This window comes from Coregonus clupeaformis, chromosome 25, assembly GCF_020615455.1.
Source record: "Coregonus clupeaformis isolate EN_2021a chromosome 25, ASM2061545v1, whole genome shotgun sequence".
NCBI classification, from domain to species: Eukaryota; Metazoa; Chordata; class Actinopteri; order Salmoniformes; family Salmonidae; genus Coregonus; species Coregonus clupeaformis.
The window spans coordinates 10,568,935-10,593,875 of record NC_059216.1 but is presented as its reverse complement, the minus strand read 5'-3'; the positions used below and the strand labels follow the sequence as shown (position 1 = coordinate 10,593,875).

The 24,941-nt window shown below is 44.6% G+C and overlaps 1 protein-coding gene and 1 pseudogene across 1 annotated transcript; one reads left to right on the top strand and one right to left on the bottom strand.

Moving 5' to 3' along the window:
- Positions 1–16,008, top strand: part of LOC121539745 — an 85,312-nt pseudogene extending 69,304 nt beyond the window's left edge.
- A 2,570-nt stretch (positions 16,009–18,578) lies between these two features.
- Positions 18,579–21,095, bottom strand: LOC121538795 (GTP cyclohydrolase 1 feedback regulatory protein). Its single transcript, XM_041846963.2, has 3 exons — positions 20,928–21,095; positions 19,790–19,884; positions 18,579–19,456 (listed from the first exon to the last, which is right to left on the bottom strand). Exons 1-3 carry the CDS (start codon positions 20,961–20,963, stop codon positions 19,327–19,329), a joined length of 261 nt encoding a protein of 86 aa, XP_041702897.1. The 5' UTR covers positions 20,964–21,095; the 3' UTR covers positions 18,579–19,326.
- Between the last annotated feature and the right edge of the window lie 3,846 nt (positions 21,096–24,941).

Below are 24,941 nucleotides of genomic sequence, written 5' to 3'. Positions count from 1 at the left end.
AACCAAGATTGAACTCTTTGGCCTGAATGCCAATCGTCACGTCTGGAGGAAACCTTGCACCATCCCTACGGTGAAGCATGGTGGTGGCAGCATCATGCTGTGGGGATGTTTTTCAGCGATAGGGACTGGGAGACTAGTCAGGATCGAGGCAAAGATGAACCGAGCAAAGTCCAGAGAGATCCTTGATGAAAACCTGCTCCGGAGCGCTCAGGACCTCAGACTGGGGAGAAGGTTCACCTTCCAACAGGACAACGACCCTAAGCACACAGCCAAGACAACACAGGAGTGGCTTCGGGACAAGTCTCTGAATGTCCTTGAGTGGCCCAGCCAGAGCCCGGACTTGAAGCCGATCGAACATCTCTGGAGAGACCTGAAAATAGCTGTGCAGCAACGCTCCCAATCAAACCTGTCAGAGCTTGAGAGGATCTGCAGAGAAGAATGGGAGAAACTCCCCAAATACAGGTGTGCCAAGCTTGTAGCGTCATACCCAAGAAGACTCGATGCTGTAATCGCTGCCAAATGTGCTTCAGCAAAGGTCTGAGTAAAGGGTCTGAATACTTATGTAAATGTGATATTTCAATGTTTTTATTTGTATAAATTAGCATAAATTCTAAAACATGTTTTTGCTTTGTCATTATGGGGTATTATGTGTAGATTGATGAGGGGAAAAAAACTATTTAATACATTTTAGAATAAGGCTGTAATGTAACAAAATGTGGAAAAAGTCAAGGGGTCTGAATACTTTCCGAAGGCGCTGTATGTGTATGTATATGTATATGAATGTAAACTCAGCAAAAAAATAAACGTCCCTTTTTCAGGACCCTGTCTTTCAAAGATAATTTGTAAAAATCCAAATAACTTCACAGATCTTCATTGTAAAGGGTTAAGCACTGTTTCCCATGCGTGTTCAATGAACCATAAACAATTAATGAACATACACCTGTGGAACGGTCGTTAAGACACTAACAACTTACAGACGGTAGGCAATTAAGGTCACAGTTATGAAAACTTAGGACACTAAAGAGACCTTTCTACTGACTCTGAAAAACACCAAAAGATAGATGCCCAGGGACCCTGCTCATCTGCGTGAACGTGCCTTAGGCATGCTGCAAGGAGGCATGAGAACTGCAGATGTGGCCAGGGCAATAGATTGCAATGTCCATACTGTGAGACGCCTAAGACAGCGCTACAGGGAGACAGGACGGAGAGCTGATCGTCCTCGCAGTGGCAGACCACGTGCAACAACACCTGCACAGGATCGGTACATCCGAACTGCTCACCTGCGGGACAGGTACAGGATGGCAACAACAACTGCCCGAGTTGCACCAGGAACACACAATCTCTCCATCAGTGCTCAGACTGTCCACAATAGGCTGAGAGAGGCTGGACTGAGGGCTTGTAGGCCTGTTGTAAGGCAGGTCCTCACCAGACATCACCGGCAACAACGTCGCCAATGGGCACAAACCCACCGTCGCTGGACCAGACAGGACTGGGAAAAAGTGCTCTTCACTGACGAGTCGCAGTTTGGTCTCACCAGGGGTGATGGTCGGATTCGCGTTCATCATCAAAGGAATGAGCGTTACACCGAGGCCTGTACTCTGGAGCGGGATCGATTTGAAGGTGGAGGGTCCATCATGGTCTGGGGGGGGTGTCACAGCATCATCGGACTGAGCTTGTTATCATTGCAGGCAATCTTAACGCTGTGTGTTACAGGGAAGACATCCTCCTCCCTCATGTGGTACCTTCCTGCAGGCTCATCCTGACATGACCCTCCAGCATGACAATGCCACCAGCCATACTGCTCGTTCTGTGCATGATTTCCAGCAAGACAGGAATTCCAGCAAGTCAGTGTTCTGCCATGGCCAGCGAAGAGCCCGGATCTCAATCCCATTGAGTACGTCTGGGACATGTTGGATGGGAGGGTGAGGGCTAGGGCCATTCCCCCCAGAAATGTCCGGGAACTTGCAGGTACCTTGGTGGAAGAGTGGGGTAACATCTCACAGCAAGAACTGGCAAGTCTGGTGCAGTCCATGAGGAGGAGATGCACTGCAGTACTTAATGCAGCTGGTGGCCACACTAGAAACTGACTGTTACTTTTGATTTTGACCCCCCCTTTGTTCAGGGACACATTATTCCATTTCTGTTTGTCACATGTGTGGTGATGGGATGGACGGAGTTAGGCGCAGGAGTGTGAAGAAGGAATATGCTTTATTTAGCCCTATAAGATAGTTCGCAGCAATGTTTAAACACTATCCCAGTGCGACTTAAATGCGTACTGGGAAACAAACATACACGGGTAAATATTCCCGGCAATAAAATAACAAAGATGCTCAACCGAGCTAGCGATACCTTCACAATAAACAATCACACACAAAGTCATGGGGGGCAGAGGGAACACTTATACAGGTACTGATGAGGGGATATGAACCAGGTGTGTGGAAAACAAGACAAAACAAATGGAATGATGAGATGAGGAGCGGCAGTGGCTAGAAGGCCGGTGATGATGAATGCCGAAGCCTGCCCGAACAAGGAGAGGAGGCGGCTTCGGAGGAAGTCGTGACACTACCCCCCCCCCCCTTGACGCGCAGCTCCAGCAGCGCTCCGACACCAGCCTCGAGGACGGCCAGGAGGACACGGAGCAGTGCGAGCCGGGTGGCGACGGTGGAAATCCCGCAACAGGGAGGGATCGAGGATATTCCTCACCGGGACCCAGCACCTCTCCTCTGGACCGTACCCCTCCCACTCCACGTGGTACTAAAGGCCCCCCACCTGACGCCTCGAATCCAGGATGGAACGGACGGAGTACGCCGAGGCCCCCCCAATGTCCAGAGGGGCGGAGGGACCTCCCGCACCTCAGACTCCTGGAGCGGACCAGCCACCACCGGCCTGAGGAGAGACACATTAAACGTGGGGTTAATACGGTAATCAGGAGGGAATAGTAACCTATAAGTAACCTTGTTTATTTTCCTCAGGACTTTGAACGGCCCCACAAACCACGGGATCAGCTTCCAGCAGGGCAGGCGGAGGTGCAGATTCCGGGTCGAGAGCCAGACCCGATCATCCGGTACAAAGACCGGGGCCTCACTACGGTGGCGGTCAGCGTTAGCTTTCTGGCGACGCATGGCGCGCTGGAGGTGGACGTGGGCAGCGTTCCATGTGTCCTCTGCGCGCCGAAACCAGTCGTCCACTGCAGGGCCTTCGATCTGGCTCTGATGCCATGGTGCCAGAACTGTCTGATACCCCAAGACACATTGAAAGGGAGTTAGGTTAGTGGAGGAGTGGCGGAGAGAGTTCTGGGCATATTCAGCCCATGGCAAGAATACAGACCACTCCCCTGGCCGGTCCTGGCAGTAGGACCGCAGGAACCTACCCACATCCTGATTCACCCATTCCATCTGCCCATTAGACTCGGGGTGAAACCCAGAGGTCAGGCTGACCGAGATCCCCAGACGTTCCATGAAAGCCTTCCAGACCCTGGACGTAAACTGGGGACCCCGGTCAGACACGATGTTCTCTGGCACCCCGTAGTGCCAGAAGACGTGAGTAAACAGAGCCTCTGGGAGACCGGGCAGAGGAAGGAGGCGGCAGGCTTTAGAAAAGCGGTCCACAACGACCAGGATGGTGGTGTTACCCTGAGAGAGGTGAAGATCGGTTAGGAAGTCAATAGACAAGTGGGACCATGGCCGTTGTGGAACTGGTAAGGGATGTAACTTACCCGCTGGGAGGTGCCTATGTGCCTTACTCTGGGCGCACACCGAGCAGGAGGAGACATACACCCTCACATCCTTAGCCAATGTAGGCCACCAGTACTTCCCGGTCAGACAGCACGCTGTACGACCGATACCTGGATGACCAGAGGAGGGAGACGTGTGTGCCCAATAGATAAGACGGTCACGGACAAGAGACGGCATGTACCGCAGGCCAGCTGGGCACTGAGGTGGAGATGGCTCTGTGCGTAACGCCCGCGTCCACCGCCCACACTACCGGTTCCACAGTGCGGGAGGCCGGTAATATTGGGGTGTTGTCTATGGGCCTCTCCTCTGTGTTGTACAGCTGTGACAGCGTGTCTGCCGTTCTTAGTACCTGGTATGTATGACAACGTGAAGTCAAACCGGGTGAAGAATAAGGCCCACCTGGCCTGGCGAGGGTTCAGCCTCCTCGCTGCCCGGATGTACTCCAGGTTATCGTGGTCAGTCCAGTCGAGGAAAGGGTGTTTCGCCCCCTTGAGCCAGTGCCTCCACGCGGTCAGGGCTCTGACCACAGCCAGCAGCTCCCAATCACCAACGTCGTAGTTCTGCTCCGCCGGGCTGAGGTTCTTCGAGAAGAAGGCACAGGGGCGGAGCTTGGCTGCCCTGCCCGAGCATTGGGATAGGACAGCGCCTACCCCTACCTCGGACGCATCCACCTCCACTACAAACAGAAATGATGGTTCGGGATGGGCCAGTACCGGGGCTGAGGTGAACAGAACCTTCAGGTTACTGAAAGCCATGTCAGCCTCAGCAGACCAGCGGAGCCGGGACGGCCCACCCTTCAACAGAGTGGTGATGGGAGTCGCGACCTTGCCAAAGCCCCGGATAAACATCCGATAGTAATTGGCAAAGCCATTGAAGCGCTGCACCTCCTTCACCGTGGTTGGGGTGGCCAATTCCGCATGGCGGAAATGCGATCTCCCTCCATCTCCACACATGAGGTGGTGATGTGGTATCCGAGGAAGGAGACGGACTGTTGGAAGAACAGACACTTCTCTGCCTTGGCATAAAGGTCATGGTCCAACAGTCGGCCCAGCACTCTGCGAACCAGGGACACATGCTCGGCGCATGTAGAGGAATACACCAGAATGTCATCGATGTAGACCACCACACCGCGACCAAGCATGTCCCGAAACACCTCGTTCACAAATGACTGGAAGACTGATGGAGCATTCATCAACCTGTACGGCATCACCAGGTATTCGTAATGCCCCGTGGTTGTACTGAATGCTGTCTTCCACTCGTTCCCTTCCCGGACACGCACCAGGTTGTGTGCACTCCGGAGATCTAATTTCGTGAAGAAGCGCGCCCCATGCATTGATTCGATAACAGAGGGGATGAGGGGTAGAGGGTAACTTTAGCAAATGGTTGTTTGATTAAGTGCCCGGTAATCAATGCAAGTTTTAGAAAACGCGTGCGCCAAATCGAGGTATTCGGGGGGAATGCACACGGTGGAGGTAGTGTCTGGACTTTCCACCATGGTTGCACCAACGGAAACAGCTAGACACCTACCCTAACACTCTTGCAACCACCGCCGCCTCCAGACCTGGAAGAACCCTGACGACAGCGTGCAGCAGAATGTCCTCTCCTACCTCATGAAGCTGGTTGAGATAATGCCAAGAGTGTACAAAGCTGTCATCAAGGCAAAGGGTGGCTACTTTGAAGAATCTCAAATATAATATATATTTTTGATTTGTTTAACACTTTTTTTGGTTACTAAATGATTCCATATGTGTTAATTCATAGTTTTGATGTCTTCACTATTATTCTACAATGTAGAAATTTTTAAAAATAAATAAAAACCCTGTAATGAGTAGGTGTGTCCAAACTTTTGACTGGTACTGTATATATATACACACGTACATACATACATACAGTACATACATTACCGTTCAAAAGTTTGGGTCACTTAGAAATGTCCTTGTTTTCGAAAGAAAAGCAATTTTTTTGTCCGTTAAAATAACATCAAATTGATCAGAAATACAGTGTAGACATTGTTAATGTTGTAAATGGCTATTGTAGCTGGAAACGGCTGATTTTTAATGGAATATCTACATAGGAGTACAGAGGCCCATTATCAGCAACCATCAGTCCTGTGTTCCAATGGCACGTTGTGTTTGCTAATCCAAGTTTATCATTTTAAAAGGCTAATTGATCATTAGAAAACCCTTTTGCAATTATGTTAGCACAGCTGAAAACTGTTGTGCTGATTAAAGAAGCAATAAAACTGGCCTTCTTAAGACTACTTGAGTATCTGGAAAATCAGCAATTGTGGGTTCGATTACAGGCTCAAAATGGCCAGAAACAAATAACTTTCTTCTGAAACTCGTCAGTCTATTCTTGTTCTGAGAAATGAAGGCTATTCCATGCGAGAAATTGCCAAGAAACTGAAGATCTCGTCCAACGCTGTGTACTACTCCCTTCACAGAACAGCGCAAATTAGCTCTAACCAGAATAGAAAGAGGAGTGGGAGGCCCCGGTGCACAACTGAGCAAGAGGACAAATACATTAGAGTGTCTAGTTTGAGAAACAGACGCCTCACAGGTCCTCAACTGGCAGCTTCATGCTGACCTTCTAGGCAGAGTTGCAAAGAAAAAGTCCAGTGTCTGTGTTCTTTTGCCCATCTTAATCTTTTATTTTTATTGGCCAGTCTGAGATATGGCTTTTTCTTTGCAACTCTGCCTAGGTCAGCATCCCGGAGTTGCCTCTTCACTGTTGACGTTGAGACTGGTGTTTTGCGGGTACTATTTAATGAAGCTGCCAGTTGAGGACCTGTGAGGCGTCTGTTTCTCAAACTAGACACTCTAATGTATTTGTCCTCTTGCTCAGTTGTGCACCGGGGCCTCCCACTTCTCTTTCTATTCTGGTTAGAGCTAAAGTAGTCTTAAGAAGGCCAGTTTTATTGCTTCTTTAATCAGCACAACAGTTTTCAGCTGTGCTAACATAATTGCAAAAGGGTTTTCTAATGATCAATTAGCCTTTTAAAATGATAAACTTGGATTAGCAAACACAACGTGCCATTGGAACACAGGACTGATGGTTGCTGATAATGGGCCTCTGTACACCTATGTAGATATTCCATTAAAAATCAGCCGTTTCCAGCTACAATAGCCATTTACAACATTAACAATGTCTACACTGTATTTCTGATCAATTTGATTAGATTTTCTTTAGAAAACAAGGACATTTCTAAGTGACCCAAAACTTTTGAACGGTAGTGTATATGTATGTATTTGGGCTCCCAAGTGGCGCAGCGGTCTAAGGAACTGCATCTCGGTGCTTGAGGCGTCACTACAGACCCCCTGGTTCGATTCCAGGCTGTATCACAACCGGCCGTGATTGGGAGTCCCGTAGGGCGGCGCACAATTGGTTCAGTGTCGTCCGGGTTTGACCGGTGAAGGCCGTCATTGTAAATAAGAATTTGTTCTTAACTGACTTGCCTAGTTAAATTAAAAAAATACACTACCAGTCAAAAGTTTGGACACACCTACTCATTCAAGGGTTTTTCTTTATTTTTACTATTTTCTAAATTGTAGAATAATAGTGAAGGCATCAAAACTATTAAATAACACATATGGAATCATGTGGTAACCAAAAAAGTGTTAAACAAATCAAAAATATATTTTATGTTTTAGATTCTTCAAAGTAGCCACCCTTTGCCTTGATGACAGCTTTGCACCCTCTTGGCATTCTCTCAACCAGCTGCTGAATTCTTTCTCTAAGATTACTTTACTGATCAGATCTTTTAAAATGGCTCAAATAAACAAAGGCCTGCCACCCTTCCTTCCCCATTCACTCCCTAACACCAGAACAGACCTTTAACAGATGCAATTACTCACGCAAATGTAATAACTGCCTTATCATAACATTTATCCAAGACTGGAACTGAGCATTTCAACATCTCCAATTCAATATTTATTTTCTCCACCAGTAGCCCATCCACTGTTTTGTTTTGTTGGGAAGCCATGGTTTCATGCTAGCAGACTGTCAGGGGAGGGGATAGCGTGTGTTATCTGTGGTGATGTGGTCACACAGGGCTAGGGTTGCAAAATTCCGGGAACTTTCAATATTTTGCTGGTGTTCCAGAAATCCTGGTTGGAGGTTTCCAGAGTTCCTGCTTATTCCCTCCTGATTCCGGGATCCTCCAACCAGGATTTTGTGAATTCCAGGGAATTTATTGAAAGTTCCAGGAATTTTGCAACCCTACACAGGGCTCACCATTTGACCAGGGTTTCTAGGTGGGTTTACTAGGTGTGTTTACTCCCATGTTTGGGGTGATTACGTTGGACCTGGACCCTGACCGTAAGAGCAGAATGGGTGTCTGACTTCCTTCTTCTCCCCTCTCCATCTCTCCCTTCTCAGGGCAGTGTTGGTACTGTGGTCTTTCTGGGCTGACAATGTTCTCCCTCAAACCTAGGATGCTGCTTGTTTTTGTTGTTACAGGAAAAAGGGCTTCCAGATACTGCTTTGACTGGCTCTATAAACCCAAATCGAGGCTTTTGTGTTTATTCATTTGGGCCTTTGTTATGTGTTTTTGTCTTGTGGACAACCGACAGAGCAGTGTTTCACTGTTGTAAGATGTTTCCTCTCACATGGAATACATAGCAGTTCGGTTGTGGCCCTGATAGTGTATGATGAAGATCTGTACAGGATTGAAACATTGGATGCAAACCAGTGTTGTGGATATCCATCAACAAGTGAAATCCGTGATTAGACAGTGAGGGAGCCTGTGTCGTCACTGTCTCTCTAAAATGATGAGTGAGTGAGTCAGACAGACAGTGATGAGCTTTGTGGCAGAGCTCCAACTGAAACTCACCTGTCTGAATGGATAGACCTCTGTCTCTCAGGATAGGCAGTTTAGTTGCATCTGAAGATGTTTCATTGTGTAACATGACAAAGTTCTCTTGTCTTGATGTATAGTTGTGGACCAAATTCCAGGGGGGGCCTTATACCTTCCCATACATTTTACCTAGGCAATCTTAACAAATAAGAGACATGAATGACATCATGTCCTCTAATAAAACAGTCAGTGTGTTCCATTTCAAATCCTGACTTCTTCCCCACTGTGAGATTTGTAGAAGTAATGTTTCATTGCCGTGTTTGCAAACTAGCAGACCAGACGTGTGTATTTGTGTGTGTGTGTGTGCTGTTCTCAGTGGGAGGACACGGAAGTCTGAGAATGTTTACCTGCTTGTGTCTCCTGGCACTGAATTATTTGTAGTTATTAAATGAAGGGTTTGATATTTGGGTTTCTTTGAACGTCTGGGCTCTGAAGTAAACAGTGTGTGGACTGCTACATTCCAGTTGCTGTTTGTTCAGCACATTAAGCAGATAAGGAACCATTACACATGCTCAAAGGAGCAGTACAGACCTCTCATCAGGCGCCACACCAGACATACACAAACCACCAGCTTGTTCAGACACACGCACACACAAACAGTATAAATATTTTATGTGTATATGTACTTTAACCTTCGGTTCACTTAATTTTTTTGTCCCGTCTCTTTTGGGATATTGAGGGTTTTAATTCTACATTCTTGCTGGTTCTGTGACCCCAGTGTTTTAAAATCAAATCTGTTGCAATCAGAGGGCTTTTCCCGGAAGGCCCTGATGTGAAAGACATAATTCTGGTATTACAAAGATGTATTGTTGGATATTACATAACTGAACAGCCCTCTCCCCCATCTCCCTGTTATAGAAACCCCCAACACATCCATCATACAGAGAAATGCCAGAGCACAGGGAGTTCACGTCTCAACTTCCATTTCTCTTTCATTTTGTTTATTTCCTTTCCTTTCCGGGTTTCCAAATGCACCCTTTCTATCCAGCAGGCTCAAATCCAGCCCTATATACCCCCCCAGAACACAGCATGGCAAGAAAGAAATCGAAACATGGCAGAAACTCCACAAATCATGTGCCTTTGTGTTCATTTAATGACATTTTATAAGTACCATCTGTATGTATTGTACAGTTTTTTTGAAAATTGTTGAAGAATAAAATCCACATCTAGACCTAGCAATAATTTACCTGGACAACCCCTATGGTGTGGTAGAAGTACCGTAGTCTATAGGAGGAGCTGTTGTAAAGAAGATCTGTTAGTTCACACGTAGCGTTAAACCTATTTGTCTCAGACACCTTGGAGCAGGATGTCTCGTTGCTTGCAGTGGATCTTGGTGAGAGGGGGAAAAAAAGCAAACTGAAGTGAGGCGATGTGGATCAGAATGTTCTGAAAGAAGGTGATGGCTTAAAGTCCTTTCAGGCTTGTCTAAATCATTCAAATATTGATATGTTTATCAGCACTGTACACAAACACATTCACTCCTTTTGATCTCTCTATTTAGGTTAATGAAGGCTGTTGGCTGATGGCTCCCAGTCTGTTTCTGGACAGGCAGTTAGGCGGGCAGACCGGCGCCGTCTCAGGTCCATGACACATAATAGGCCTTCATGACATCATCAGGTCCTCATAGCCCCCGGGAGACACACTTCTGTCATGAGCTGGAGAGAGAGAGAGATTTTAGGAGGGGAGGAAGAAGAGCTGGAAGTCTCTCTCTTTCTCTTATCACCCCCATGCTGGCTGTACGTTAGCATTGGCCTGCAAAACTAACTATAACTTACCTCAAACTGGACGCAGATACATAAACATGGTATCCACAAGTTCATCTGACTGGGGATGCAGATAAAGGGCCTCATTGCCAATATCCCGAACTATCCCTTTAAGGAAGGAATACAGTCCTTGTGTGATCATTTGTCAGATCAGATACCACTTTTCAACAAAAGTGAGAGAACTGTGTGTAACTCAAGACACACACACACACACACACACACACACACACACACACACACACACACACACACACACACACAGCCAGGTGGGTCTAATGTAGAGCAGAGCTCCTGATCCCATCTGTCCGTGGGGGAAAATACTGTGCCCGGCCACCTGCAGCATGGCCCGCTGTCTCCTGTGGAGCACCCTGACTCACCGCCCTGCCTGGCGTATGGTGATGATGTTACGGCTGGCCTGGGGTCAGGTTGTAGCATGCTGTTAGTCAGCCCTGAGCGAGCGAGCGGAACGGAGCAGTGTGTGTGTTTATGTCATCTTGCCTCTGTGCTGGCCCTGTCCTCTTCTCCTGGCTTTGTTGTCTTATGTTTGTCTTATGTGGTTTCCCTACTCTCTCTCCAGCCCCTGGAGTGTTTATGGAGCAACACACACACAAACACACACTCATACACACAAACACACCTCCCCAAGTGTTAAGTTAGTTAGTTAGGGATGCACAGGCTAAACACGTACAGTGAGGGAAAAAAGTATTTGATCACCTGCTGATTTTGTACATTTGCCCACTGACAAAGAAATGATCAGTCTATAATTTTAATGGTAGGTTTATTTGAACAGTGAGAGACAGAATAACAACAAATAAATCCAGAAAAACATTTTTTAAATGTTATAAATTGATTAGCATTTTAATGAGGGAAGTAAGTATTTGACCCCCTCTCAATCAGAAAGATTTCTGGCTCCCAGGTGTCTTTTATACAGGTAACGAGCTGAGATTAGGAGCACACTCTTAAAGGGAGTGCTCCTAATCTCACCTTGTTACCTGTATAAAAGACACCTGTCCACAGAAGCAATCAATCAATCAGATTCCAAACTCTCCACCATGGCCAAGACCAAAGAGCTCTCCAAGGATGTCAGGGACAAGATTGTAGACCTACACAAGGCTGGAATGGGCTACAAGACCATCGCCAAGCAGCTTGGTGAGAAGGTGACAACAGTTGGTGCGATTATTCACAAACGGAAGAAACACAAAAGAACTGTCAATCTCCCACGGCCTGGGGCTCCATGCAAAATCTCACCTCGTGGAGTTGCAATGATCATGAGAACAGTGAGGAATCAGCCCAGAACTACACGGGAGGATTTGTCAATGATCTCAAGGCAGCTGGGACCATAGTCACCAAGAAAACAATTGGTAACACACTACGCCGTGAAGGTCTGAAATCCTGCAGCGCCCGCAAGGTCCCCCTGCTCAATAAAGCACATATACAGGGCCGTCTGAAGTTTGCCAATGAACATCTGAATGATTCAGAGGAGAACTGGGTGAAAGTGTTGGGGTCAGATGAGACCAAAATGGAGCTAAAATCTTGGGTGAGAACCTCCTTCCCTCAGCCAGGGCATTGAAAATGGGTCGTGGATAGGTATTCCAGCATGACAATGACCCTAAACACACGGCCAAGGCAACAAAGGAGTGGCTCAAGAAGAAGCACATTAAGGTCCTGGAGTGGCCTAGCCAGTCTCCAGACTTTAATCCCATAGAAAATCTGTGGAGGGAGCTGAAGGTTCGAGTTGCCAAACGTCAGCCTCGAAACCTTAATGACTTGGAGAAGATCTGCAAAGAGGAGTGGAACAAAATCCCTCCTGAAATGTGTGCAAACCTGGTGGCCAACTACAAGAAATGTCTGACCTCTGTGATTGCCAACAAGGGTTTTGCCACCAAGTACTAAGTCATGTTTTGCAGAGGGGTCAAATACTTATTTCCCTCATTAAAATACAAATCAATTTATAACATTTTTGACATGCGTTTTTCTGGATTTTTTGGTTGTTATTCTGTCTCTCACTGTTCAAATAAACCTACCATTAAAATTATAGACTGATCATGTCTTTGTCAGTGGGCAAACGTACAAAATCAGCAGGGGATCAAATACTTTTTTCCCTCACTGTATGTTGAGTGTGAGCCCACCAGGCAAGGAAACAGCTCTCAGCTAGGGAGAACTGTGTCACTCTCCTTAGACACCTGTTTGTGTTCAGAGCTCACCTCTACATGGGAAGTGAACCAATAGAATCTCTATTGACCATACATGGGAAATAAAAAGAGACATACAGTATCACTGTCCATATAGGCCTAGTTTTTCATATAAGCATTTCAAAGAGTGGCCAGTAGAGGTCCGTGTGGAGTAAAGGTGGGTGGAAGGGGGGGACTGCATTCCCTCTGGCCCACAGTTACACCCTTTGTTTTGTTTAATTGAAGATGCAACAGTTGTTTATTTACTTAATTGAGCTTGCGTGATATTTCATGGTTACATCTTAGACAAGGACTTGATCTCACATTACTGGAATGATAATCACAGATGTCTATCCAACAGCATGGAGAGGGAGCCTGCCTCCCCACACATCCCTCTTTTTCTCCTCCTCTCTTCCTCCCTCTCTCTCTCTCACACACACGGGTGGATGCTGGAGTCCCAGTGATCTCTTCCAGATGGTTTACCTCACCGAGCCACTCTCTAACCCTCCTTCATTCTCTTCACTTTCTCTGTCTCGCTCCCCCTTTCTCTTCTGTTTCCCACTCTGTCTCACACATCCACACACACTCTTGCTTCTCTCCGCTCACTGTCTTGTTAAGGAGACACTTCCTCGGCACAGCAGACTTCCTCGATCTAATCCTATAAAACAAAGGTTTATTCTGTGGACACTCAGCCTCCCTCCCCCTCCATTCAGGATTAGGGGCAGTGTGTGTGTCTGACTGACTGTGTGTGCGCACATGCATCAAATCAAATCAAATTTGATTTTTTTCACATGCGCCGAACACCACTGGTAAGAGTGTGCCTTTGCATGCTTGTGTGTTTAAAGTGTGTGTGTCAGCCCCTAGTGCTTACTGTGCAGTCTAGGCCTCCATGTGTCTCAGTGTGTGTGTCTCTGTGTGTTTGTGTGTCTCTTTGTGTCTCTCTCACTCTCTGTCTGTGTGACCACACAGGGCTGGTAGGCAGGTTGAGCTGGGGCTAGCCTGCATCTGTTCCAGCCTGCCTGATTAGCCGGTGGCTGGCTCACTCTGGCCACTCTAATTCCGCTTGGTAAGGGAATCCCTGTGCAGCTCTCCCACCCCGGCCCTTCAAAGCAATCACACAGGGAAAACCACGACCACGCAGGTAGGCACCGTCCCAGCCCTCATTTTGGGCTTAATGACCTCAGGCAGCTGAATTATTTTGTCGCAGTTCCTCAGGCCCGTCTCATGCATGCTTACCCGCTGTCACCCTATTTGCAACGGAGACTCAGACACACAGTGCAATGAAAAGTATTTGCCCCCTTTCTCTATTTTTGCATATTTTTTATACTGAATGTTATCAGATCTTCAACCAAAACGTAATATTAGATAAAGGGAACCTGAGTTTACAAATAACACAAAAAATGATACTTATTTTAGTTATTCAATTAACAAAGTTATGCAACACCCAATTCCCCTGTTTGAAAAAGTAATTGGCCCCTTACACTCAATAACTGGTTGTGCCACCTTTTGCTGCAATGACTGCAACCAAATGCTTCCTGTAGTTGTTGATCAATCTCTTACATCGCTGTCGAGGAAATTTGGCCCACTCTTGCATGCAGAACTGCTTTAACTCAGCGACATTTGTGAGTTTTCAAGAATGAACTGCTCATTTCAAGTCCTGCCACAACATCGCAATTGAGATAAGGTCTGGACTTTGACTAGGCCGTTCCAAAACTAAAATTGTGTTGCTTTTTAGCCATTTTCATGTAGACTTGATTGTGTGTTTTGGATCATTGTCTTGCTGCATGACCCAGCTGTGCTTCAGTATAAGGTTCTTACTGTGGAATGCAGTGCTTGGTTTTCGCCAGACATAATGGGACCTATGTCATCCAAAAAGTTATACTTTTGACTCATCTGTCCATAGAACATTCTTCCAAGAGTCTTGATGATCATCCAGGTGCTTCCAGGTGCTTTTTTGGCAAACTTGAGTCAACTTTTTGGACTAGATGGGTCCCATTATGTCTAGCAAAAACCAAACATTGCATTCCACAGTAAGAACCTTATACCAACGGTCAAGCATGGTGGTAGTAGTGTGATGGTTTGGGGATGCTTTGCTGCCTCAGGACCTGGACGACTTGCCTTAATAGAAGTAACCATGAATTCTGCTCTGTATCAGAGAGTTCTACAGGAGAATGCCAGCCATCCGTCTGTGAGCTGAAGCTGAAGCGCAGCTGGGTCGTGCAGCAAGACAATGATCCAAAACACACAATCAAGTCTACATGAAAATGGTTAAAAAGCAAAAAAAATGAGGTTTTGGAATGGCCTAGTCAAAGTCCAGACCTAATCCCAATTGAGATGTTGTGTCAGGACTTGAAACAAGCAGTTCATGCTTGAAAACCCACAAATGTCGCTGAGTTAAAGCAGTTCTGCATGCAAGAGTGGGCCAAAATCCCTCCACAGCGATGTGAGAGACTGATCGACAACTACAGGAAGCATTTGGTTGCAGTCATTGCAGCTAAAGGTGGCATAACCAGTTATTGAGTGTACGAGGGCAATTAGTTTTTCACACAGGGGAATTGGGTGTTGCATAACTTTGAATTAAATAAATAAAATAAGTATCTTTTTTTTGTAAACTCATGTTACCTTTATCTAATATTAGGTTTTGGTTGAAGATCTGATAGAGAAAATAGAGAAAATCAGAAAGGGGGTAAATACTTTTCATGGCACTGTATGTCTGAAGCAGTCCTCTCCTCTCTTCCCCTCACCTGTCCTATCCTCTCCTCTCTCTGGTCCTGTCGTGAAAAAAACTGACAGCAGCCGCCAGTGATGGACAGTGTTATAATTTGCTCAATGCGCTGTTGCACACTTATGTCACATGTAGTGCTTGTTTTTGTATTTGCACTGTGTTATCCCATTATTAATGCAATGGCTTAGCATGGTTTGCTTCTTCATTTTGACAGTTTTACACTGGTAACTAAGGTAAAGCCTTTGAAATGACCATGGTAAGGATCACAGGTTGTAAATGCTTTGTACCTGTCCTTTGTCTGCCTGCCTGTCCCTGTTGACCTGACTGTTTGTCTACCCCTACAGGGCGCCCTGAGCAGTGAGCGGGACTATGAAAGCGTGGTGCTGATGAATATGAGACAGGCATCAGACAGACAGAGACTCATAGAGGAGATGAAGAGAGAGGACGAGGAGGATGCAGCGTAGTACAAGCCCAGACCCAGGCCCGGGACTCAATCCAAGGTGTGTTTTCTGTAAGAGTGCGGTGCTTGACATTTGAAAGTAATTTCCGCTTGAGCTGACATCTGCAGCCTATACCGTGAATGCAATCTCAACGCTTCAATGTGCCTTTGAATGAGTCCTGGCCCCATACTCAGTCCAGCTCTGCCCAGCCACAACTCAACTACACTTTACTATACACCTGATGCTTTAGTTTCATGAAGCACATCTCGTCTGTGTTTTTTAAATAAATTATCTGTTGAATAAACATATTTTTGAATGGGTGTGTTTCTGGTTTGTCATTCACTGAATTACTACCAGCTACTACTGTAATGTAATCTCAAACAGTGTCGTTTTTCATCCAAACCACTTGTAAGACAAACAGGGGAACAAGATAAGTTTATACTATCAAGGGATGTTATCATAACGTATTGCAAAAGACCCCAAAGAGATGGGCCATCCAACACTACTATACCACATCTAAATGATGCAATCATGTAATTTGCATCTGTCAGTATCACTTTCTATTTAACTGTAAAACGTTTGTTCATTACCCTATCTTTGCAGCAAAGAGACTGAGTCATTTTCCTTTAATGCAATTTGAAGTTGTCTTCCAACAGTGTAAACCACAGACCATGTGATCAGAAGATGGGGAATTAATGGCCATTACATTTTTAACTTGCAATCAGCTTGGGATTGGAGTGGAAGTACTGTAGGCATGTTTTTAGGGAATGTTTGTGGGCTCACGTGATGAAAAGGGAATATACTCTAGAGGCCCTTTATTATAGCAGTGGTGGTTATGATGATTGTTCCTTGGGTTTTGTATATCTAAGGTTTTGCATCAAATTACAGAGGCCCCATGTACAGTACACAGTACTGTACAACTTCAAGGCTGTAACTTGATGTGAAGACTTTAGTACCACCCTGCACTGAACTTTTACATTGTAGTTAGCATTCAAAATATGCCTATTCTAAGTGCGATTCACCCTTGTCTCCTTTGTCAAATCCTGTTTACTGGTTGTGCTATAATACATACATCTGTTCCTTGAAAGTATCATGAAGAGGTAATTTGATGACTAGTTGGTCAACCCAGTGAAAACAACTTAACTGAAGATCAAATGTACACGTCCCTTAAGTCATTGGCATTCATGAAAGATATATTCATACAGTATCATGACCGTTGCTCTCTTGCTTGAATGTTGTGGTTCCAGTTTCAGATGAGTTTCCCAACAGAGGCTGTTAAATGAGTTGCTCATGGAGGAAGAGGTCTCCTGATGTCACAGCCTAATGCTGGGATGTCTGGTCCACTTCCAGTCAGGACCTGACACACTGAGCCAGACTACAGTCACTCTGCTGGGGAAACAGACTTTTGTAACAGTGTCCTCTCTCCGTGGAACATCCAAAACAAAATATATGTATTTTCTTGTCCCTCGGGGGACTATGGTGTAATGTAGTCTCTATTCGTGGGGCTGTGTGAAGTTTCCTCCTGTCATCGTGTTATTTTGGAGACTCCTAGCCAGCTGGTTGGTCCAACCCAGTGATCCATCTCCCCGGCACTCCCAGCCTGCCGCAGCTCTCTTACACAACGGACAGCTGTGGTGTGGTGTGGCGTGAGCCATCTGGTCCCTACGCTTCTCTTCTCCCCACACTCTCCTCTCCTACTGCAATATACACTCATCAGATGGTTCTGTTTATGCATTTGACGGACGGCCTGTCATATCCCTGAGAGAAAAAAACAGAACATTCAGAGTCCAAATTACAACAGAGGGAATACAATTACAGTTCCCCTTCCAGAAACACATCCTGACCATGCCCTGTGCCAGCGGATTGTGCTCCATGCAAATGAAACGGGAAGACGTGGCGTCCCAACAAAAGCCATCCAATCAACAGGAGAAGCCCCCGGCGGCATCTTCACAGTGTCCTCCTTTTCCTCAGATCCTCTGTCCGTGTGGAAGCTGGCAGATCCTCAGACGCCAGCGGAACCTGGAACCGCCACAGCCGCGCCCGCATGGAGAAATTAGGGGCCCTTTTGATATTTGAGTGTAAATGGTGGCCAAGTCACAGCAGAGGCAGCAGGCCTGGCGAAGGCTTAGTGATCTGGGGTTAGCCTCAGACACACGCTGGCAGCCCATTGAGCCTCTAATGAAACCACCCAGCAGCAGCAGAAGTGCTGGCTCATATGGTCTCCACCAGGCATGCCTGCAGCACTCTCGTCACACTTACAGGACCCAACCTGACTCTAACTTCCCCCTATGTACTGAGGTCTGACTGACCTACTTTGAGTCTAAAAAAAAAACACCTTTATGCTGCAGACATGCCATATTTCCCATGGGCCTGAGGCGGGAAGGCACTATTCCAATGATTTGTTTACAGAGCTTTTTTTCTTCTTAAGAGAGCATTACGCTCATTTGTCCAACAAATGTAATGCTTACCATATTGTACTGACAGATGGCAGACAGGGAGATCAGACTTCCAACCTGTCCTTTTAAGTATACTGTACCTCCTTGAGAGTTGAGACATGCCACACAACAAATCAGAACAAAATTACATCAAATCATCTTTATTATAATTTCCTCACATGCATCTAATTATATTACCAATGATATGAAAACTAACATCTCTCACTACATCAATAGCTCCTTTTTGCACTAACTCTTGACTGCTTTATTATCTGTCACTTTATTCCTGGTTATATGTACATATCTACCTCAATTACCTCATACTCCTGCACATCGACTCGGTACTGGTACCACGTGTATATAGCCAAGTTATCATTACTCATTGTGTATTTATTATTACGTGTTTTACTTTTCTATTATTTCTCTATTTTCTTTCTCTGCATTGTTGGGAAGGGCCCGTAAGTAAGCATTTCACTATTAAGTCTACACCTGTTTACTGAGCATGTGACAAATAAAAATTGATTTGATTTCTAATCTAATGGAATTGGAGTAAGGATAAAGGAATGTTTCCATGCTGGTAAAAGGTATATTTGCTTGGCCTAAAAGCAAAGTAATACTGTGGAACTGATTCATCATCGTACTCTTGACATTCAGATTCAGTTACAGATAGTAACGAATTGCAATGAAATGAACTACCCTCCATACTCATGGAAAAGGAATCTTGAGGATATGGTCATTTGAGCTGTAATCCTCTCTGGAATGTACTTTTCTTGACATTGTCCTATTTCCCTGAAGTCTGTAAACCCATTGCTATGACAGATTATGAACAAGCCACTACACATATATATTTGGTAGCTGCTCCATCAGTACAAAAGATTTTTGACAAGTAGCATCATTATACAAATTCACACATTTGCTAACGGGGCAAATAACGATCTGTCGAATTGCTCGTCATCCAAAATTCAGTAATCTGCACCCCTTGCTAAAAACAAAATGAATGGAAGAGAGAAAAGACCATTACATCACAGAGAACAGTAGCAGAATTAATGTATAGAATCCATCCTTGATTTGTAATGTAGTATGTACAGTATAGGTTTTAGCTCTGTGGCTCCTCATTGGACAGAGGACACTACCACCACCACCACCACCACCACTACCATGTGGCCCAAGACACGCTATGAGTGTCCTTGATCCACAGTCAGGTCACTCAGTCTCCTTGTGCATGCACCACACCAGTGTTTGTCCCACGCCCGTCATCGTCACCACACGGAAGCCAATCTTCTCCAACTTGTCCAACACCAACCGCGGAGGGTCGTCTACGTGGTACTCCGAGCTGCAAGGGGCACAAAGTTTTGTTTTTTCACAGATGTAAAATGTCAAACTCATTCTGTAAACTCTGTCAGGAGTGCTAACAAAACTTTTCCCAAAAGCACTTGTGGCAGATCCGCAATGACAACACTTCCCTGTTCTGTGTTCGATCAGCTCTGCTGGTCTCCTCCCAAACTACATTGCAGCAGCCTCTGTCCTGCTCTGGTCCAACTTGTACCACTACTACACCATTCTTCCATGGCTCTGTGGCTCACAGGTTTGTCATATTCTTGGCCTGACAGAGTATAGCAATTACAGTAAGGATGGAGACATACAATGAGATATACTCAACACTCACAAATTGTTCCCCAGCATGGTGGTTTTCGTGGCTCCCAGGTAGTTCATTATTGCTGGGTCAGAGTATACATCTCCTACCATGGTCGGCCCAGTCTCCTGAAAAACAGATATTTAGGTTTGTGCATAGACGCTATAGGCTGAGTGTACAAAAAATTAATAACACCTTCCTAATATTGATACAAACATAATACCAAAAAATGTATAATAATAAGAAATATCAGAAAGAGCAATGTCAGAGACCTGAATATAAATATACACCAAACATACCAAACATTAGGAACACCTTCCTAATATTCAGTTCAAACATTAGAAACATCTTCCTAATGTTGAGTTGCACCCCCCCATGTTGACTCCAATGCTTCCGCGACAGTTGTGTCAAGTTGGCTGGATGTCCTTTGGGTGGTGGACCTTTCTTGATACACATGGGAAACTGTTGAGGGGGGAAAAACCCAGCAGCGTTGCAGTTCTTGACACAAAACGGTGTGCCTGGCACCTACTACCATACCCGGTTCAAAGGCACATACATATTTTGTCTTGCCCATTCACCCTCTGAATGGCACACACACACAATCCATGTCTCAATTGTCTCAAGGCTTAAAAATCCTTCTTTAACCTGTCTCCTTCCCTTCATCTACACTGATTGAAGTGGATTTAACAAGTGACATCAATAAGGGATAATAGCATTCACCTGGATTCACCTGGTCAGTCTATGTCATGGAAAGAGCATGTGTTCTTAATGTTTTGTACACTCAGATGCATTCTTCAAATGGCATGCCATCCACAATCTCGACAACAATTGACCAATTATGCACAGAAATAGGCCAACATACTTTATCTGACTGAACATGTTTTTAATTTGGTGTACAGTAGATAAAAAATAAAAAATAAAAACAGACGCGAGCTCTTATGCTCTAGTTCGAATTTGTTTTGCTTCCATGTTTGCAAATGTTACAATGTTGCAAAACAGGATATAGGTTTCAACTATGTAATTAGCCACACGTCAAAATCGGCTACATTGTTGCAGAACCATAGTTGCAGAGCCTTCCTTTACAAAATCTTTAGTCTCTATAACATTGCGGCGTGCGCGTCAACCACAAGGAATGCAGTCTGTATGCTATGACGGGAAGAGGAATACTAACCAGCCGGATCTGAGTACTAACGAGTACATAGGGCATCCTGGATCACAACCGTTTAACGGGTAGTCCCCCGGGAATGGATGATGAGATAGTTACTTAAGAGACACGACAGTCCCCTTTCCAAGGGGGGACTCGCACTGACACTCGCACTGACAGCTCACAACAGAATGCGGAAACACCCATCGCAATGGACCAATCACAGCTCTCTCAGCATTTTGTCAACAAAGCTGGTGCATGCACAGTATGCGTGCTTGTCCAATATTATAGTAAAAGAAAAAGCTATTCATTTAGGCACACAATGTTACTTATTTTACATATCAAACTGGAAAGAATGTGAACATGTTTTATATTAAAGGCATATCTGATGTCATATTTAAGGCTTTTTTGTTAGGCCTTTTAAATCAGGGCCAATAATAAATGTAGCAGCACTATTTGTTTAAACATTATACACTCCCCTCTGTATGTATTTGGACAGTAAAGCTAACATTTTTAATTTGCCTCTATAATTCAGAATTTATTTTGTGGATAAAAAGTTGCAAATGAGGCGAGAGTATAGAATGGCACTTTCATTTGAGGGTATTTTCAAATATCTGTTTTACCGTTTAGAAAGCACTTTATGCATATAGTCCCCCCATTTTAAGAAGTCATCTGTATTTGGACTAGTTCACTTATAGTGTATTAAAGTAGTCAAAAGTTTAGTATTTGGTCCCATAATCCTTGCACACAATGACTTTATCAAGCTTGTCACTACAAACTTGTTGGATGCATTTGCAGTTTTTGGTTGTGTTTCAGAATATGTTTTGCCCATTAGGAACTAAATGGTGAATACTATATTGTCATTTTGGATGTACTTTTATTGTAAGTAAGAATATAATATGTTTCTGAACACTTCTACATTAATCTGGATGCTACCATGATTATGGATAATCATGAATGAATCATGAATGATGATGAGTGAGAAAGTTACAGAGGCACAAAGATCATGCCTTACCCAAAATGCCAACCTCCTGTTATTGGTCATGGTGAGAGGTTAGCATGTTTTGTTGTAGCCTCTGTAACTTTCTCACTCATTATCCAGATTAATTTAGAGGTGTTCAGAAACATCTTATCTACTCACTTAGAAAGAAAATGACTCCAGTCATCATTCACCATTCAGTTCCTATTGGGCAAATCATAACCCAAAACACAAATACTACACCTTTGACTAGATACATAAAGTGCTTTCATTTCTAAACAGTAAAACAGACATGTACGAATATACCCTCAAAGAAAAGCTGACATTCTGTTGTTTTGCCTCATATTCATAATTTAATCTCAAATGTAAACTGCTGGAGTAAAGAGCCAAATGTAAAGAAAATGCTTTATTGTCCAAACACATAGTGGGGAGTGTAGGTTGGTTTACATTTCATGAAGATGTTATCTGTGAAGTGAATGTAGGTGATGTTGCAATCAGAGCATCCAGGCTCCCCATTGCGTATAGTGGTCTGAACATTTGCCATGTTCATGGTTTTCTCGGTTCGGCTCAGGTTTCTCTTTTAATTATGTGGCTTTGAAACTGTACATTATGTCCACTGTGGTTTCAGCCTAAACACGGATGTGTAGCAATCTTAGAGGTTACATATGTGAAGAGCTTCTTCAGGCTACAAGTAAGTTATCTCGAATAACTTAAATAAAAACCCTGTCTGTCAAACTTCTAAGCTGTTGACCGAGTTCTTTTGTTTTTCTGACCTCTGTGTCTTGTGATTTTTTTGCTTTGTTATACTGGGAAATATGAACTTTGCCATTCCATAGTCAAACACTCATTATCGCTATAGCCTACTCCAAATATAGACTTTGCTGCTTTCAGTATCCCATCAATGTATTGATGAATGGTGACAGTATTTTCAGGTGCTAAATATGGGTTATTATGTTGCCTTTCCAGTTTTGTTACAAATTACTTTTGGATCCAATCCACATCACGTGTTAATACACAGTCCTATAGCCTACACTGTGATTTTGATGCATGCTGTACTCAACCATATTTTTTCTCTCTGAAACTATAATTTCCTTTTCTGAGATGTATTAATTTCCCTTTCAGTGCAGCAAAAGCTAATTTGGATTAGTCTTTTGAGGCTGTAGGGGAAATGAAAGACATAACCCATATCCTAACAATGGAGGGGACATTGATTAAATCAGCAATATGAATGTAATGTCCTTTTGATGGCAAAGAGGACCTGACAGACAATCAGTTTGGCATTGCATGTCATGCTCAGTGGAACTGGTAATTTATAGCGTGATCACAGCTTGATATTGCTCTTACGGGAAGAGATATGTGGGAGTAAACCAGACCTTACTCATGCTACACAAAACCCATTCCATGCACTGTGATACACCAGAGTTGCAGACAATTTGTTTAGGTGGTTTGGCAGTTGTTATTGTGAAACTGTCACAACCTCCGCCGAGGCTGCCTCCCCTCCTTGTTCGGGCAGGCTTCGGCGTTCGTCGTCACCGGCTTACTAACCACTTCCGCCCCAATTATCATCATCACATTTGTCTTGTCAATCACACACACCTGGTTCTAGTCCCCTCATTAGTCTGTGTATAAGTGTTCCCTCTGCCCCCTTGTCCTTGTGGGTGATTGTTTGAATGTGAGAGTAGTGTAGCTCTGGTGAGCTACTCGTACCATTTTGTTGCCAGGGTAGATATTTCCCCTGTGCCTATGTATTGTATGGAGATACCGTTAGAGTGTATTGCCAGGGTAGATAGTTTCCCCTGTGCCTGTTTCGTTTGTCGCTATCCAGCGTATTTTGTGTGACGAAGGAATTAACTCTGTATTCGGTGATTACCCTCCTGTGCCTGACTCCTTCCATCACACTCATCACAGAAACACATAAATTCAATTGATCAGATAACTAATTTTTGTCTCTGATTTTATGTGATTCGTGGAACTCAATTTTATTATCATGTGTCACATGTATGGTACATCAATCACAAATTATAACCGTGCTGTTAAATAATATGACTGTCTTTCTCAAGCGGAATTTATGTCTTTATCAAATAATGTTTTCTACGCTGCATTACACAGTCATAGAAACCCTAACAAGCTGACAAGTACAGGCTATGCGTTACCATTGACATAGGTGGGAGGTTTGCTGAGAAGATTGCCACCTGCTGGCTTTGTAGACCAACGTCAGCAGTAGGCTTCTTACCCACTCATCTGCACAAATGGTAAAGAGTTGATTTAATCACACAGCTAATGTATACGCAACTAATCCGAAATTAGTTGAATACTGCAAATCATTCATTTGTTTTTTTTGCTATGAAAAAACTGAATTCCAGATTTGACATGTTTCTGTGAACAGAAATTGAATGAGAACAGATCCAAATTGGAAGTAAAAAAAAAAAAAGGAAGGGTGGTTTCCCAGAAAGTGTCTTTCATATTTTTACTGCCCCCCAAAGAGCACAGGAGACCTGATTCAGGAAGGAAAACAGGAAACCAGTGGGGCTGTCGCTGCTGTAGTCCAAAAACAAATGAAATACCCCTCCTGCCAAAAAACACTCTCTTAGAATGTATTCCTGGGGCCCTCGGAACGTCCTGTGGTCCTCTGAGGAACTTCCTGATCTAGCTCATCTGCTGTGCATTATTAGAGCCCTGGTTCGCCATTACAGTGACCTGGAGGGACAGCAGGGCTCATGCCTGGAGCAGCCTACCAAGCCACAGGAAGCAGTTTGCTGCTGTGACAAGAGCCTCTCCTTCACCTCACCACTGACAAGCAGTGATGCGTGGAGAGATACTATTTACTGTCTGAAGAGTACTTCCCCACAGACAGCAGTATGAAGAGAACACATACTGCCAAATGATGGGAATGCGAGGCTGCCCTTGGCCCTGTATGGCTTCAGCAACAGGGAGTTTCATTTATCAAAACAGCAGTAGCTTAGTCAATCTCTGAATACTACACACTCGCACACACACATTCTCACACACACTCGCCCTCCATTTGGCAAATCTGACCATAATTCTATCCTCCTGATTCCTGC